This window comes from Xyrauchen texanus, chromosome 49 (assembly GCF_025860055.1).
Source record: "Xyrauchen texanus isolate HMW12.3.18 chromosome 49, RBS_HiC_50CHRs, whole genome shotgun sequence".
Taxonomy (NCBI): domain Eukaryota; kingdom Metazoa; phylum Chordata; class Actinopteri; order Cypriniformes; family Catostomidae; genus Xyrauchen; species Xyrauchen texanus.
In genome coordinates this window covers 17,772,917-17,791,416 of record NC_068324.1, presented here as the reverse complement: position 1 = coordinate 17,791,416, position 18,500 = coordinate 17,772,917, and the positions used below count along the sequence as shown (strand labels likewise).

Here is an 18,500-nt window from a genome sequence, read left to right as displayed (position 1 = left end):
TAACAAAGGACGATTGTATCTATGTGAACTTCTGCAGTTAATCCAGGATGAACTTCTAAAGACTTTAGTCATTAATCTTACAGTTCATACAAAATCTTTGTTTAAACACTGACCCTTAACACTTACTTGGCTGTTTAGCCATAGGGGAACTGGCTCCCACAGTGAGTCTGGTTTCTCCCAAGGTTTTTTTCTCCATTAACCAACATCTTATGTTGGAGTTTTGTGTTCCTTGCCACAGTCGCTCGCCTTCAGCTTGCTAACTGGGGTTGTAAATACAATAATTATTTATTATTTATTTGTATACACAATTTACAATCATATTACACAATGAAGACATTATAGATATTACAGTGTCATTTTCTGTTAATGATTTCATGATTGTATGATTTCTGTAAAGCTGCTTTGAAACAATGTGTGTGGAAGGCGCTATACAAATAAAAATTACTTGACTTGATGCTCTAAAAAGCATTTAAAAGCAGCGTAAAAGTAATCCATTAGACTCCAGTGGTTAAATCCATCTTCATCTTCTGATGCGACGGGATAGGTTTCGTTGAGAAACAGATCAATATTGAATATTTAATCAATATTCTTTTTTAATATAAATCTACACCTTTGACCAGCCCCGACCAGTAGGTGGTGATATGCACACAAAATGTGAATCGCCAAAAAACAAAAGAAGAATGTGAAAGTGGAGATTTACAGTAAAAAAGGACTTAAATATTGAAATGCTTCTCACCCACACTAATATCGCTTTAGAAGACATGAATTTAACCACTGGAGTCTTAAGGATTAATTTTATGCTGCCTTTATGAGCTTTTAGGAGCTTCAAAGTTTTTGTACCCTTTCACTGCCGAACTGAGATATGTTCTGCAGACGAAAGTAAGTCATACACATCTGAGATAGTATGAGGGTGAGTAAATCATGAGGGAATTTTATTTTGGGGTGAACTATCCCTTTAAGAAAATTTTATGTAAGAAGAATGTTATGGAAAACATTTGACAAGTGTGCGTGTGCGTTTTTTTACAATTTAGTATGACAGAAAACATTGAAAAAACGTTCAATTACCATTACTGCAAAAATATTTGTTTATAATTTTGAGAGAACATTTAGAGAACGTTAGCAAATTCTAAGAATGTTCCTGTTATATAGTTAAAAAAAACATCTTCAGTACTTCTTAAAATGCATTTCCTGACACCTGTGTTCTGTTCCAATAGTTGCGCTCTATCTAGCTATTTTTATAATTTTTTATGCTAGACAAAAAAACTCATTAGTTCTACACTATTAGTTATTCTAAAGGCCAATGTATACTTCGGCTGTAAAAATGTAAAGTTTGTCAATTGCACAATCTGCGAGTACTGTCCATGTGCAGGCCAATATGTCTATGTAATGGTAGCCAGCTGGTACGTGATAGCTATGCGGTATGTGTAAACCTCACTCCCCTAGCCTCAAAAGGCATACTAGAGACTGACACTAGAGGCTGTAGCCTTTAGCCTCCTTGTTAGCGCTCCCACCTCCCATGCCAGCTGACACCGGTTCGAATCCCACTCAGAGTGGATCGAGCAGGACCAGCTACATCTAGACACTCGGACAGTCCACGTCTATTCTATAATTTTGTGGTGAACTATTCTTTTAAGAATGTTTCTGATATTGTGTTTAATACAATATTAGTAGGTTTTAATACCAATAGCACAGTTTTATTGCAGTAACTGGATTTACCATGTTACCAGGTACATTTTTGCACTTAGTAGACATCCAACACACAGGAACACTTTCACTAATTCATGTCCTAATGAGAGAAAATGTTTTTTATTATTATTTTTTAGAAATGACATCCTAACATAAAGCAGATTATTTATATTCCAGTAACTCTTTAGGGAAGTTTATTTAACTGTATCTATTTACTGCACAGTGTGGGTGTGACCGAAACCAATTCTCACTCATTAGGGGGCTTGGAATGTGTTAATGTTCTGTGTAGATACAAGATTATTTTGATATTGTCATAATGCCTCATAATGAATTGAAACACTAGAAATTGTTCTTTGTAAACTCCATGACAACTTAAAAGAGATTAATCCATGCAAGAAATGCATTTAAAAGAATAAAATCAAACATTTCATAAATATAGATTTCACAGTTCAAAATAGTATAAAATATTGGTTCACGACTAGTGGGTCGTGACCCAAAAATGGGTTGCAGGTCTGTTTTGATAGGGTCACGGGAAGCAGAACAAAAAACATGTTAAATGCAAATAATAAAATTCGCACCACCATATAATAGTGCATAGTTAGGATTGCAAAAAAAAAGTTTAAAAAGGGAAGAGAAAACGCTTTTCGTTGTAAACGTCAAATGTTGTGCGTAGTAGGCCTATCAATTAATACTGTATATTTCAACATTTGATGGTTTACTTTTGTGCGATATACAATTTTGTTACTGTGTTGGGTCACCACGGTCCATTCGAAAATATGGATCCTGAAGCAAAACCAGTTGAGAACCAGTGATTTAAAACCAAAAAAAAGTTTGGGATGCTTGCAGAAGGCTCAGTTTTTACAGTCACTTGAAGGACTTTGCTTGGCTGGAATGTAAGGGAAATGTGTTTGTGTGCTTTTATCTGAAACAGTTTGGGTACTGCAACTACGAAGGGCTGTTTTCTTTGATTCCTGGCTAGAATAAGTCTTACGAGTGGATCTTGGCGTCAGAAAACGTGTAGGTGAAGATGAAAACACAGAATCAGTGGACGAAAGCCTTGATGATCTCAAACCACCTCTATCTTCATCATAATCATCATCACAGCATAATGCATGGTACAACGTCTTATCGTAGTAGTGGATCCTTCTCTCAGATCCGAAGACCCAGGAGGTTTTTGGACTGTTTGGAGCCTTTAATGGTCCATTCAGGGCAGGTAGGTCTCCACAGCTTCGTCTGTAGAGGTCTAATTCTCGATTCTTAGCTGTGGTTGGGTTCCGGGCCGTGTCTAGCAGAGGATTGTGTTGTAAGTGGCCGAGGTCATGTTTGTCGGATAACATCTCAGTATGGAAGAGGTTGCCTAATGATTTCCCATGATCCTCGCTGCAGCTCACCAGCGACAGGTCATCTTCTAGGTCAAGGTCAATATCTGATGTTAATTTGTCAATCTGAGCCACAACCTGAGTAGAAAGAAAGTCATATAAACATGAGAAAAGGCCCATGCAACAATAATTAAAAACGATATTAATAAATTAAGAACCTGTGAATGTATAAAGGTGCTTCAATGGTTCTTCACAACTACTGTGTGAGTGCCCAATATAATTAGGGCTGTCGATTTAAGGCGTTAAATTAGTGTGATTTAGAAGTTTGATTGTTTTTTAGAAATTAGCACAATTAATCATGTTTCAAGACCTGTACATACATTCTGTAATAAAGATATATATTTTCTCCCTTCAGAGAAGTTCAGGCTTGAAGTACAGTACATGCACCTTCATGTTTTTACAAGCTGTGTCAGTAGGGGGCAGTCAGTGCGCCTCAACAAACCTCACAAGCAATGCAGCCACAGAATGAGAGCTGCTCAAACAGGACAGCTTGACTAAGCACAACAGAATGCAGGGATCTCAAGAGGCGATTTTTCAAAGTTTCAACTACTTTAACCTTAGCATATCGTCCTTGTTAGCACGCAAATGCAACATTTATGACAAAGAAAACCAGTGAGATGCTACAAAAGCGTCCGTCTGACGCATATGCAGGCTTGGGGAGTAACAGAATACTTGTAACAGGTATACTTGTAATCCGGATACAAAAATATGTAACTGTAATTTGTTATAGTTACATAACAACGCAACATATTCAGATTACAGTTACATTTGATAAAAATTGGGATTACTAGTAGGATTAAATTTTTTTTTTTTATAAATCCTCCTGACATAAAATGATAAAGACCGCTGCTTGCTTTATAGTGGTACAGATATGATCAGATGCACACTGGAGATCTCTTCTGGTTCTCTCTTGTGACCCACCTGAATCTGGTGCCACTTACTATCGCATGCGTAAAAATAACACCTGTCTCACATCAACACTGTGCTCTCGAGGCAAACGAGGTCAAACCATTAAAAGGGCAGTTTCATCACAATGGCCACTGGAGAAATATTAGAATTTTTGTGGAAATTCCAACATTCTTGTCACTTCAGTGGAGAAAAGGGAAAAAACATTACAGTTTAGTGCAATTTATACCTTCCAGTTGTGAAGATGCAGTGATTTTCCAAGGACCCAATACATAATTTAAAGAAGCATTTAAAGGTTAGACCCATACGAAACTTATGTTAGTTGGGATAGCTAAAATTATTCGTAAGTGTTCCCAAATTTCACCGTCAGACCATCTTTCGATCATTTTCTCTAAAAAAAGAAACTCTAAAATTGTTCTCTGAAATGCGTTCATGTTGTAATGACAACAGTAATTGGACAGCATTGCTTTTTATCTTTGTTAAAAAAAAATCTAAATTGTACACATGAATACCAAATGAATTGAAAAAGTTATTAAGATCTTAGGGGAAAGTGCAATGGATAGTTTATCTGATTTTGAATCTTATTATAAATGTATTGTTAAGAACAGTTCAAAAGTAAGGCTGAGGGAGAAAAACTGGCATATGTAACATTAGAAAACTCATAAAAAGTAGGAATAAGTAAATCAAGACACACTAAAAAGTTTTAAATCTATTTTTATCTGTTCTTTTAGTTTATATAATTTTTTATCCCCTTTTCTCCCAATTTGGAATGCCCAATTCCCACTATTTAGTAGGTCCTCGCAGTGGGGCGGTTACTCACCTCAATCCGGGTGGTGAAGGACACGTCTCAGTTGCCTCAGCTTCTGAGACAGTCAATCCGTGCATTTTATCATGTGGCTCGCTGTGCATGACACCGCGGAGACTCACAGCATGTGGAGGCTCATACTACTCTCCGCAGTCCACGCACAGGATTGGGAGTAACGGAATACATGTAATGGGATTACGTATTTAAAATTTTAAATATAAGTATTCCAATACAGTTACAATTTAAATCATTTGTAATCAGAATACAGTTACATTCAAATAGTATTTTGATTACTGAAGAGATTACTTTGCATTTTACTGTCATTTGTTTCATTTAATATTTAGTCCTTTCAGAAGAAAACATTTCTACATATAAATGATGTGATCCAAAGTGCATTTGAACAGCGGTGAAACACTTTCTTATGATGTGATACATTCACGAGCAGACAGAGAAGTACGTTTGAAGTAAGTTTGAAGTAAGTTTGGAGCAGAAGAAACAGAAATAAACCTTGTGTAAATTGTTAGATTTATGCTAAGCTAAAATGCTATTTCTAGCCATTTTACATGCACGTTACCAGACACAATCATGTTTTTTATCAAGAAAATTCACAGTAGATCATAATTTCTTTTTTTCTAGTAAGATCTTTGATATTAGGGGAAAAATCATATTCTTGATCATCATTTTTGTATTGTTTTCCTATAAAAATATCTAAAAATCCTTAAAACAATATCAGTTTGATTTATCTTGTTTTATAAACAACACCGCATAAGATATTTAGGTTTTTCAGAGAATGTATTTTTAACATGAGTATTTTGTGTTACTGTATTGGCAGAGTTTTTATAGTCAAAACAAGTGAAAAAATCTACCAGTGCTGAAGAAGTAATCCAAAGTATTTACAATATGTTACTGACCTTGAGTAATCTAACAGAATACATTACAAATTACAGCATGTATTCTGTAATCTGTAGTGGAATACATTTCAGAAGTAACCCTCCCAACCCTGTCCACACACAACTTACCACACACCCCATTGAGAGCGAGAACAACCAATCGCGACCACAAGGAGGTTACTCCAAGTGACTCTACCCTCCCTAGCAACCAGGACAATTTGGTTGCTCAGTAGACCTGGCTGGAATCATTCAGCACACCCTGAATTCAAACTTGTGACTCCAGAGGTAGTAGTCAGTGTAAATACTGAGCTACCCAGACAACCTTTAAAGCAAGATTTTTTTTATATACAGTATATACTTTATATATATATATATATATATATATATTGTCATTAAAATCCTTCTTAAATATAAACATAGAATCACCCATAAACGTTAGCTGGTGATGTTTGACTGTGATCAGAGGACAGGCACTGTAGGCATTAATAATAATGATGATGATGATGATAAATAGAACATGTGATCTACCTATTGCAGTCAGAAGTTAATGAATGGTCAGTGCCAATTAGTCTACATGCTAAGTGCAATACATAGCAGAATTTAAATTTGTAGTGTTTTTGAATCTGAGGTATATCCTGTCAGATTTTGTTTAATGTTAACCAAGACAAAATTCAGGGAGAAAATAAACAATTTTCTCTTGACTTTATTCACATATGCGATCTTGAGATAAACAAAAAGTAACTAAAAGTAATCTGATTACATTACTTTATTTTCAAGGTAACTGGATTAAGTTACTGATTCAATATATTTCTAAGTAATCTTTATTTGTAACGGATTACTTTTTTAAGCAACCCTCCCAACCCTGCACATATGTACATAGACTGGCAATTAAAAATGGTGCAGATGGAAGATAAAAACACATCAGTGTGAGAACAGGACATCAGTTGCAAAATGGAATGCTGTCGATTGTTGATTTATGTTCAATGATATGAAAATAAAATATGTATGTGTGTGTTTGTGTTCACATATACTGTAATCTATACATCTTTTTAATTATTTGAATAATCCAATATTTTACATTATCTTGATTTGGGGCCCTTCCTCAGCAAATATTGAAATATGTGATTCATTGCGATTGACAGCCCTAGCCCTATCGACTGACAAGAAAAAAAGAGCCAGTCTCTGCCATCAGCTTTGTACAAATCCCCAAGTTTAAGCATTACATTTCAGGGAGTAACTCATCCCACACCATTTTTGCTACGGACTTGAATGATACTTCAGAACATTTCTCTTACTGAGAAGTCTAATAACTTTTTCTAATCAGATTTGAACAATAAAAACACTGGTGGACCACAAAACAGGTGATAAAATCTCATACACTTGCATTGAAGGAAGGACCTGTGCCATATAGGGACCAGAATATCATAGTTAAACGACTGAAGCAGCCCCCCATAACTCTCTAGTAAACACCCAGCAATGAACTAAAAACCACTCAAAACCCCATAGCAACTGCATAGCAACACACTAGCATTGAGGAGGCAATTTTACATGGGCAAGCATCACTTACATTTTCATCACTAAATGTAAAAATCACATTTTTAACAAGATATTCCATAGCATTTACTGCAGAAATGTCTGTATTTTCATATGGTCTGTATGTTTTGTGCTTAAGCCATAAATGAAAAATAAATATACATCTCTCTTTTCCATCTTTATCCCTCCATCTCTTTCCCTAGCACCCACTGGCATTGGAATATTTAATATCTATTTGTGCTGAAGTGAATTTGTCTTCCCGCTGTGCCAGTAACTGCATCTTACATAAGATCTCAACCATACTCTTATCAATATTCCTTCTCTCGCTTTACTCAGCTCCTTTTCTGTACAGAGTGTCAAGGCTGATAGAGGCACAAAACAAAACACAGGAGGAACGATCATACAGATGGAGAACTTTTTGATCAAAAAGTCTGTCTGTAAATGTAATCAGAATTTTTTACATGATATGTGTGTGACGAGCATGTTTATATGATGCAGTTGCTGCAAATTAAAACTATTTTCTCAACACATGGCTTTCCACTCCAAACTCATTAAAAGTGTTTTGTCAGTATTATGCAGCTGAATAAGTTAAGATACATTTATGTTAGATTTGTTTGATTCCTTTGGACTTTAAAGATAAAAGAACTGACTTTGAATTCAAATGTCAGTTATTGATGATGGTGTGTTCTGTTATTCAGTGCCTTTGATTCTGATGAGCTGAATGCTTTGTTAGTGCCAAATACACTTTTTTAAAAAGTTGTTATGCTGTGAGCAGTGTTAGGGAGTAACTAACTAAAAGTTGCATTGCTACTGATGTAACTACATTTTTCAGGAGCGTGACCGTTGTAGATGTAATGTTTTCAGAACCATGTAGTCATTTCAGTAACAAGCTACTTTTAACAGTTGGTGGTGTAGTGCAACAAAATACAGATTTAATGTGGCACGTAAATACGTTTTTACCAGGTTTGTTAATGTATACAAGAATTGTGCGCATGTCTCTTCACGTTGTGATGTCAAAAGCAGAGAGTAACGCAAATATTTAAAATCTCATGTAAACACGGTTTTCGTGCTTTGTTGTATTTCTTAAAAAAGTTGATTTTCAGCATATTGGTGTGCATGTAACCGGCTCCATGAGTGCTAGTTTGGATGCCATCTATATGCTAGTTTAATTCTGAACCGTGACAAAATCCAGGAAAACAGAACAAAAATATTGATGGCTCATGTTGCACTATGTAAGTGTGTCCCAAATCACATCCACTATTCTATGCCATTTTGTAGTGTAATAAGTGTGAGTAGTGCAACACTGAAACTACAGCAAATGTTGGAGTGTGGAATGCTGGACACTTCATGCACTCAGCGCTCGTAGCTTGGCTTATGTAGCTAGCGCCTTGCATGGCAGCTCTGCTTTCATTGGTGTGTGTGTGTGTGTGAATGGGTGACTGGGACACAGTGTAAAGCGCTTTGGTAACCTCTAAGGTTAAAATAACACCATATAAGTGCAGACAATTTAGTTGTTCCACTTGTTGAAATTTGTTTTCTTAAATTAACATTTACCATGTAATATCAATTTAAACACTTCAATTAGAGGGAATCTAACTGAATCAAGTAAGCCCAATAAAAAGTAACATGTCAAAATGACTCAAATGAAACACTTTTAATGATATGCTAGCTAGTGACAGGAAATGTTAGCATTCTAAACGCATGCTGGTGGGAAGCACTACTGAGTGCAACTTGGTCATCATGCTATGGTTAGCACAGAAATTGTTCAACAGATAAAGTATTGTGTAGAATACTAAAAATGGATTGGTCCTCAACTTAGGCTAAAACTACAACATAATAGAAATTCTTCAATATCTCAACATATTATAACATTGAACATTAAGTCTCCCCCTTCATATTCATCTTGACAGAGATGTTCATTTTTATGAGATGTAAGTGTTGAACTGAAGTTGGCTAACATGCTAAAACTAGCGGCAACACATCACTTTTTCAGCTGAAAAACAGTGAATGCTTCCATTGTGGTAAAAACTATTAGTGTTCAATTTGGGGCAATATTACACTTAGAAAATTCATACACTATGTGGCCGAGTGTACAGTGTAAGTGCATAGTGTATAGTGTGTCATTTGGGACACAGCAACAGATTTCTGTCCAATAAATGCTCTCTAGTTTGAGAATGTCCCTTCCCCAATACCACTTGCAAAATATTAACAATTAGCAAATTGTGGTCCATGGCTTTGACATAACTAAAGACAATTTGCTTTTTAACAAATTTAAATAAAAGAAAGAATAAGCCCTTAAATATTTCAATCCAAAATGTGTTTCATTAGGAAATACATCAACACGGGAAAGGAGGAAAGATTTCATGGGGTCTTTAAAAGGGTAACTTGGCTATAGTTTAACTACTTTAAAATATGAGTAATTTGTAACTTGACAAGCTACAGTTTAAACGTAGCTGCAACATTGTCAGTCAGTAGCATTCAATCACATGTAGCTCTAATACAGAATGTTAACGATTTGGCAGATCGGTCATTCAGCGGCGAGCCTGCAGGCTTTTAGCTCTCGAGATTCAGTAATAAGCAGTCAAATGTAAACAGATAAAGCCTAAATGACAGGCATTCAACAGTCCCAACATCTATTCAAACTGCACCTGGTGCTCGAAAACACACACACAAACAATGTGCAAACAATGGCAAGCTTTTTCCAATGCAGACGGGTAAGGACTGCACAAACATTTCGTACTGTAATTGTGAATTTATCGAACCCTGTCAAGAATGATAAGCACTATGCTCAGAGATAGTATCAGAGAGATACATTTTTAGAACTCCACTGAAAGAATCCTGTCTCTTGTGGGTCTGTGCCCTGTGCCGTGCTGTCAGACATTTCATGTTTAATGTATTCCTGCCAAGCACGTACTCACTGATCAGAGATTGCTGCTCGACAGGACAGTGAGTCCAGCTGAAGAAATTCATATATTTTGGAGGGTGGTATGACTCAAGAAAGGGAATTGCTCAACTTGCAAAAATTGCTGGTGTATGGAAACTCCTAAGCTGTTACAGTAGTACAAGGAAGGGGTACTGCAAAATATGATCATAACAAATGCAGACATTACATTTGACATTTAAGCAATATCACACTCGCAGGTGTGCTATCGACTTGCGAGTGTGATATTGCTTATATACAACAGTGAATTAACAAGTACATTTGAAAAAATTAGGAAGTACAGTCATAAAAACGCATTTGTGCATGGAACTACTTTATTACGCAGCGGATCAGAATCTGCCGTTGCTGGTTCAAACCAAATGATGATTCCAAGCATTCGTAAGTAATTCAAAAATGTCACTTCAAAAATAGTATGTCGGCTTGTGCTGTTTCTAACAAGTTATTGGATAAACAAGGATGGATGGATGGATGTGTGCGTGCGTGCGTGCATGTGAGAGAGAGAGAGAGAGAGAGAGAGAGAGGGAGACATGGAGCATGTGTGATCACCTGTTGCCACACCCAAGCAGAGATGCTGTCAGATTTCTGAAGATCCGCTTTCTCATTGGAAATGTAGCCATCCAAGCAGGGGTATTTCTCCCTATTTTGCGGTAGCCGGTGCGCAAGAGTCTTTCACCATAGAAACCGCAATGTCCTCCACCATTTTAAACAGTGTTTCCACTACGATGTGGAAAGTCCGATAAGAGGTAAGCGCCTTCTGTTTGTGTAATTATTCATTAATTAATAAGTATGTTGTGTCTCTCAGCTGTGACTAGCCGTAATGCTGAAGTTAAAGTAGTAATACAAACGATCACGGAGTGCTGTATGTAAACACTGACTGACACGAAATTCACTTCACGTCACCAAACTGGCTCATATTACACATAAAAATGATCTTTTGCCAACACCTGCTGGCTAACATATATAATGTAAAAAAAAGACATGTAAAAAAAGACACATCTGCACTGCTCTTACACTTTAGTTTAGAACGGCATGAACACAAGAGGAGTGATACACACACAGTGAAGCATCTGAGTGCTAATGGTGTCAGACCATCAGTGCTCATGGAATGTCTCTTGTCCAATCAGATTCGAGGAGCAGAACTAACTGTTGACTATTAGGATAATATTCCCCATAGCATTATGTAAAGGGATTAATGGAAAGGAGGAGGCAAGAACTGGCTTGACTAGATAAATAATAGTTTAATGAAGAACTAAACAAAACGACTCGGTTACTAACGTAACCTCGGTTCCCTGAGAGGAGGGAACAAGTATTGCGTAAGTAGCTTACACTATGGGAAAACTCCGTTTCTCGAGAAATATTGAAGTCTTTATGTAAAACGCATTGCAGCTGCACAGCAGACAGTAATGTGCGAGGCAGCTCGGTCATTGGCTGTGCTGTGGCAACTGCTCGAACCAATGACGGGGCGACTCTGAACGCACGACCAATGGGCGCGCGCCTCGCGTTCGCGTGCTCAGAGCCCGCCGAAATTAGCATAGCCAGGCTATATAATGGGCACCCCGTCATTCGAGTTCCTTTAGGTTCAATCGACTGAAGCGAACTGACCAAGCACAGGCACGGCAGCTTACGCAATACTCGTTCCCTCCTCTCAGGGAACCGAGGTTACGTTAGTAACCGAGTCGTTCCCTATCGAGAGGTCTCTCCTATTGCGAATGATGTGACGATCCCCATCAGGAAGAGGGCCTCTGCACGAGGCGTAGGCTGAAGGCATTTGCAACAACGCCTTGAAAAAATTGCTCTTTTACTAATCAAAAGTGTCGCAGGGGCGAGCGCTTGCAGTAAAGGATATAGCGTTGCACGCCGGATGGCGTAGCAGAAGGCTTCGAAGGCGGCTGAAGATGCCGGCGTCCACTTAGCGGTCCTGCTGTAGGCTTTTCGACGGCGGGCGAAAGACTCCAACAATCCGGAGAATCCAGGGAAGAGAAGGTCTTTGCTGAAGGAGATTAAATCTAAAGGAACTCGCATGACGGGGTGCCCATTATATAGCCTGGCTATGCTAATTTCGGCGGGCTCTGAGCGCGCGAACGCGAGGCGTGCGCCCATTGGTCGGCATTCAGAGTCGCCCCGTTATTGGTTCGAGCAGTTGCCGCAGCACAGCCAATGACCGAGCTGCCTCGCTCATTACTGTCTGCTGTGCAGCTGCAATGCGTTTTACATAAAGACTTCAATATTTCTCGAGAAACGGAGTTTTCCCATAGCGTAAGCTACTTACGCAATAGGAGAGACCTCTCGATAGGGAAAGACAAACACACAAAGGTGTTGGACAGCTGCCAGTAAATCTCTTTCTCTGTCCCACTGCAGTCTCCAGACAGCCTTTATGCCTCTCTGAGGCTTGATTAGCCTGATTGGGGCCGTGTGTGTAACATCACGACCCGGCCCTGCCCTCCACCCTGCCACACATTATTTTACATAGCATACAGCATTTTATATAGTAGATTAATATGGCACTATTATTAAACCTCTGTAAACTTAAATTTTCTCTCACGCAGTCAGAGTAAATCTCTCTCGAGCTTTAAATGCACATTAGATCCCCTCATGCTCCTGGACCTTCCTGTATTACATTCACTTTTCTGTTTCAGTTGCAGCAGTTTCAGCCAAACTCATCGTGCAATACCTGAGGCTATAGTGTGCAATCTTATTTTAGAGCTCTGTAACCCGCGCCGTGACGCAAGTGCAATCCTCTCTCGCACCCTGCAACCAATGGAAGTGAGCACAAGGAGGATGCAATAATTTCAGATATGGACCAGTTATCAGAAGACTAAACTCACTCAAGAGACAGGCTCGACAACAAGGGGGGAAGGAAACGACAACGACATTGGCTGTAGTAGAAACAGGTAAGATATACTGAAGAACTAAACAGTAAATTAAAACAACATCACAACATAATACATGAGACAATAATGACTTCTCCCAATTTAGACTCTGAAATGTACACTTTCTTGTAATTTATTATTAATTAGTTCCCTATTTTAACTACTATTGACTATTTTTACATTTTGTCCTTTTCACGTAATTCAGTTCTGAACAACAGTTCATGTGAAAATGCAAATTGTTCAGATCCTGATCCAAGGTTCAGTCTTTATATGGGTATGGCTCATATTGACACCTTTTGTCGTGAGGCAGGGACCTTTTGAGTTCAGAATCCTCTTTGGAAATCCTCAAATATTGAGAAAAAAGTGATCGGCCTCCAACTCCGGGGAAGACAGAAAGGACTCACTCAAGATCGCTTGACTCGATAACGTTCAATCCACACTTCTATTTCCAAATCTCTGTCTCTTATCTCCGAAATCCAACATTTAGTTACGTCCTTTCAAATACATTTTTCTGTTTTAGGGCTTTTTAAACGGCACAACTGAAGCGGATTCATCAGCCGAGCTCTCCCCAGAGGAGCTTCCTCGAAATCTCCCGCTGTCTGCAATGACGCAAGCAGATACAGGGCGTAGCTAACTTATCGTTGATCTAAATTAATCTTATTTCTTAACTTTATACATTTTCTTATTATCCTCTCTTCAAAACAACACTCTTAATCTCTACAGATATTAATAAAATAAAAATACACAATTTTTTATGCATACTATAAAACTTTGTCTCCTTTTTTGTAGCTTTGACTTGGACTGTTAGTAACCTGGGATACACCTCCTTGTGTGCAATGAAACAATTCCCATTTGTATGCCCACATTACTGTGCGTTTTGGATAGAACAGACGCTAGAAAAATATTATAAAAAATATTTCCTATCTCCACGATGAGCATCATCACATTTTTGAACCGTGATATATTGTGCCCTGATAAACCGTTACACCGCAAAAAATCAGCAAATGGAAATATTTTACTCGGTTTATTTGTATTATTATTATCTTGAAATCCAGTAATCATTATCATGATTACAGAATCATTACACATAATCATTACATGGCTCTCTGGAATACCTGATTCTGATTGGTCAATCACACCATCTAGAGGTCTTATAATTCTGAATAATTAAGTGATATCATACTGGTCATCCGGGTATTGCAAATCATCTGTCCTACTTGTTTAACTCTGCAATCTTTACAAGTAAGCAAATAAAATTATTTAACTCAAATTAATGTTTAGTCTTCATTTGTATATTCATTTGGTTAGCAGTCTTGAAATAAGCTGGATATTGAGCAGTCAGATGGTCTTTTTCACAAAAGAACACCAATGCAAATTTATGCAAATCGTAGGTGAAATTCAGCTGTGTTTAGAGACTCTGTGATTTCTTTCTTTTCATATTATAACATAATTTTCCATGCAAATCAATGAATTTCATGTCCATTTATTTATTTATTGGGTAGGTAGCTGTGTAATAGGATGGAAAATGTACAGTCTTCTGCTCGTTATCACAAAACAAGCCCCTTCGGTGTGATACAAGACCCGATTCATCCTGATCAACCTGTTTGGGTTTATTTTGTGATAATGACCAGATAACTGTACATTATCCCTTACTTAATAGAAGTTACAGAAATGAACAGAACTTCTATAATAAATACTATTAAAAGTATCCATGCTGTATATATTGAAACACAAAAGGTAGAAAGCCAATTTAAGTATTGTTCTGATCTACAATCTAAATCTAATTATGTGGCTGATGCGGCAAATCCCATGCAATTCTAAAAGTTACAAGCCACCTCAGTCTTTTTATCCAATTTGTCTGACTTGCAGAACCCAGTGTCTTGAAGTTAAATAATTGCCAAACCCTCCCAGTAGGCTTTTGAAGAGAAAGCATTAGGAACAAAATGTGAGTCTGAAAAAGCATCTGACCAATTTAAACTTTTCAAAAAGGAAGTCTGATTTAAAAGCAGTAAGATACAGACCCATCACCACTCTTCTGGCTTCTTTAGTGATTGATTTTTACCTGCAGTCTGGCTGGTGATTTCAAAACATCTTATGCAAACAATCAGACTGAAAAAGTCTCTCATACATTATGCATTATGTATTGTTGACTTACTCATGTATTTGGCCTGAAAATAATAACCTTCATATAAATCATCATACAAAACTATTCATTAACATAAATCACCATTTCTATTTATCAGTGTTGTAGAGAGCTAGATGTTTTCAAAATAGTGTACAGTAATGAGCTTTTTCCAACAAGTTTTGTCACGTTATTACATTGTTTAATAGTTCTATCGGGAAGACACGCAGGCTTGAGTGAGGTTTAAGATGCCATTTATTTGATGAATGTAAAACAGAAATGTAATGTCTCTCTTTGGCATAGGCCCCGTCTGGCGGTCCGAGGGAGTTGTACGAAGGGCGAGGAGACTACCCCCGTGCATTACGGGCTCAACTGGTGGAGGTGGGGTGGTGGAGGTTGCCATGTTAGCACACTGAAACATCTATGTGATAGATTGTGAGCAGACTTATAAAGCAATGGCTTACATGCAATTGGCTAAGTGTTACCCAGCTAATTATGTGATGATGTACAGCTGCTAGTCTTCCCGCAAGAACTACGCTGCGCTTCCATTTATATACACAAATGTGCAGCTTTTTGTCAAAGCGTTTAAATTTATTTCACCATACAAAAAAATGTCTTTACTTGAGCTCTAAAATTGTCTATATTATACTTTTAGCCAGGGTTGTTTCTTGGCACAGATATAAAAGTATAAGTAAAATATAAGTGATATAAGCGGCCGCCTAGGACCCCCAAGCCACCAGGGGGCCCCGGTCAGCAATCTGTACCCAATGTGTATTTTAACATTTATTCTGGTGATTTTTGTAAGATCAATCCAATAAATATAATTTTATATAATTTTTTACAAACTGAGAAATGAATCTTGTAGTATATCTAACTACTTTATCTGAAACATAGTTTGACGATTTGAATTACTTTTTATTTAAAATACCATGTAGAGTCAGTATAGTAGCTTGACCTTCTCTAGGTTGTAAAACTGTACATGTTTGGGTAGATAAAATAGTGTTTCAAATTAAAATAATCAATTTATTTAGTAAATATGCACTATATTGATTGATATTATATGGTAAGTATCTATAAAATGAGCAGTATAATGGTTACACCAAAGGTAGCAAGAACTCTGAAATCGTGACAAATGTCCAGCTGTAATTCACTAAATAAGAGACAGCCGAAAGACAGATGAGCGTGTGCCAAAACTAATAACCATGACAAGATGTCACTAGTAACAATAAGGATCTGCTAGAAGGCTTGAATTACACATGGAGGTGTAAACTTGTCTAAGTCAAGAGCGGTAGTGCTACCGGTAATGCCCGAACTTGGCCAAGGAGACAAATAAGAGAGATGATGAGACAAATGCCAGTCCAGAACACTCATATACTCGGTGACAGTAATGAGGCAGATAGATATCCACCCGAGGAGAGAGATTAATTAAGAAGATGTCCTTTCACATAACGCTGAAAGCTGCCGCCCAACACAAAGTGAGATAACCACAAAAGAGACACGAAACTGACAGGTGTGTAAATGAGGAAATCGGATTTTGTGATGCTTTCGTGCATGTCGGCTCATTGTTTGATTCGCTGGGTGATAATAAGGCATCACAGATGACATATTGCTTGTGTGGGGTATCATGGCGTATGTAGGGGAGTGTCATCCTGCAAGTCTTTCCCCTTGTTATTCTATCTGTTGGTTACGGTTTGGGTGACAAGCTGTCTAGTTAACAACCCCTGTGTTGACGTATCATTGGGACGTGGATGTGTTTGATAACCTTGTGTCTGTATTTGTGTCTATTAGTAAATGCATATGTAGTTAGTAATAATTTAGTTGAAGCTTTTAGACCAGGAACTACTCTACAACACAAACACAACTGTGAATACTTTGTCAATGAACTGCACACACGTCAGCGACACTGTACATACTTGAAGGCCAAAGTATACCTCAGTTTTCCAGGTGCCGCTACACCCCATGCATAGTGCACATGCCGCAACTGTTATCAGCACAGTACAGACATACTGTCCATGTGCAGCCCAGTTTTGCTAGACACACAGACAGTTGAAGGCACGTCTGTGCATGCCATTTGTACATGCACCGGCAGTTAACTGTACTAAAAGAGCATCACAAAGCAGTCAGAGTTAGCATGTGTCAAATTAGTCCATATGGGCTTGCAGTCAAAAAGTCTACTTTGAAGGGCTGAATACTTGACTGTGCATGAGATAAAAATGGCACGTGAAAAAACACAATTTAGTTAAGCATTAATGTGTTCTTGTGTTACTGTGGTGAAAACAAACTTAAGTACTCAAGGGGGTGGTAGATAGAGATACCTTCGAATGTCTCTGCCATTAAACTGGATGTGTTATTATTTAGATAGCTCACTAGTTTATTTTTCAAACTGTTGCTCCGCTATGACAGTGCTTGATCTAATAAAATACATTTGACTATAGAAGACAGTTGCCCGCTAATGCTAAGAATGCAACGCATGTTTGTGTTGTGATATGAATTTAATTCTTACATGTTTTCAAAAGCAATGAAGTGTGGAACCGAGCTTGCGAAGCCTGAATTTTTTACATTTACCATATGTACTTACATAGAGTACACTTACTATAGTGTTTTTCTGAGGCTTAACTATCTGAGCTAGTCACTAGCATCGGCAAGGTCAAGGATTTGAAACACATACAGTAGTATAGTGATCAAATTTAAACCTTGAATGCACTGTAATTCACTGTGGATAGACATGTCCCCTTTCGTACAGATCACTCTGACTTGGGGGGAATCAGGCCAGTCTCTTAACAAATTAAAAGATTTGGAGGTGAGTAAATGATGAGGAATTTACATTTTCGAGTGAACTATCTCTTTAACATTCAAAGCAGCTCTAAAGTGTGTCCTTTACCTCCCGGAGTTCTTTCGCCACATCCTTGAGCTCAGTGAGAACTTCCTCCAGCTGTTCCATGACCATCTTAATGTGCCTGCGGATCTTTGCTCTCCGGTCAGGGCTTTGGCTCAAGTCAATGGGTCCTAGCAGTGCAGCGTGAAACATCCTTCAAAGGGGGATGGCAGCAGCAGCAGCTGGGATGAGGGGATCAGACTCTGGGCTTCATGTCTGAAGATCCCCACTGTGATGTTTGGTCCTAGATGAACGAGAGAACTGTTCCCAGGTCCAAACATCTTAAACAGTTGTTTGTGGAACTTCTGAGGAATGAAACTCCTATGCTTTGACATCACAGGTTCAAAAACCTTGGATGTAGTCCAAGAACATCTAGTATCTCAAAATTCAAAGGGAAAACTTTCAAAAAAAGAAGTCCTCAACAAAATAGAAAACTTTCACCAGATATACCCCAACAAACTGTTCTCAGTAATGCTTTGATCTTTTCAGTGGG

At 37.9% G+C, this 18,500-nt stretch overlaps 1 protein-coding gene across 1 annotated transcript; it reads right to left on the bottom strand.

Annotated features, from left to right (window-relative positions):
• Nucleotides 1-2,537: 2,537 nt before the first annotated feature.
• Nucleotides 2,538-18,166, bottom strand: LOC127640290 (inhibitory synaptic factor 1). Its single transcript, XM_052122739.1, has 2 exons — nucleotides 18,014-18,166; nucleotides 2,538-3,143 (listed from the first exon to the last, which is right to left on the bottom strand). The coding sequence occupies exons 1-2, from the start codon at nucleotides 18,158-18,160 to the stop codon at nucleotides 2,538-2,540; spliced, it is 753 nt and encodes a 250-aa protein (XP_051978699.1). The 5' UTR covers nucleotides 18,161-18,166.
• Between the last annotated feature and the right edge of the window lie 334 nt (nucleotides 18,167-18,500).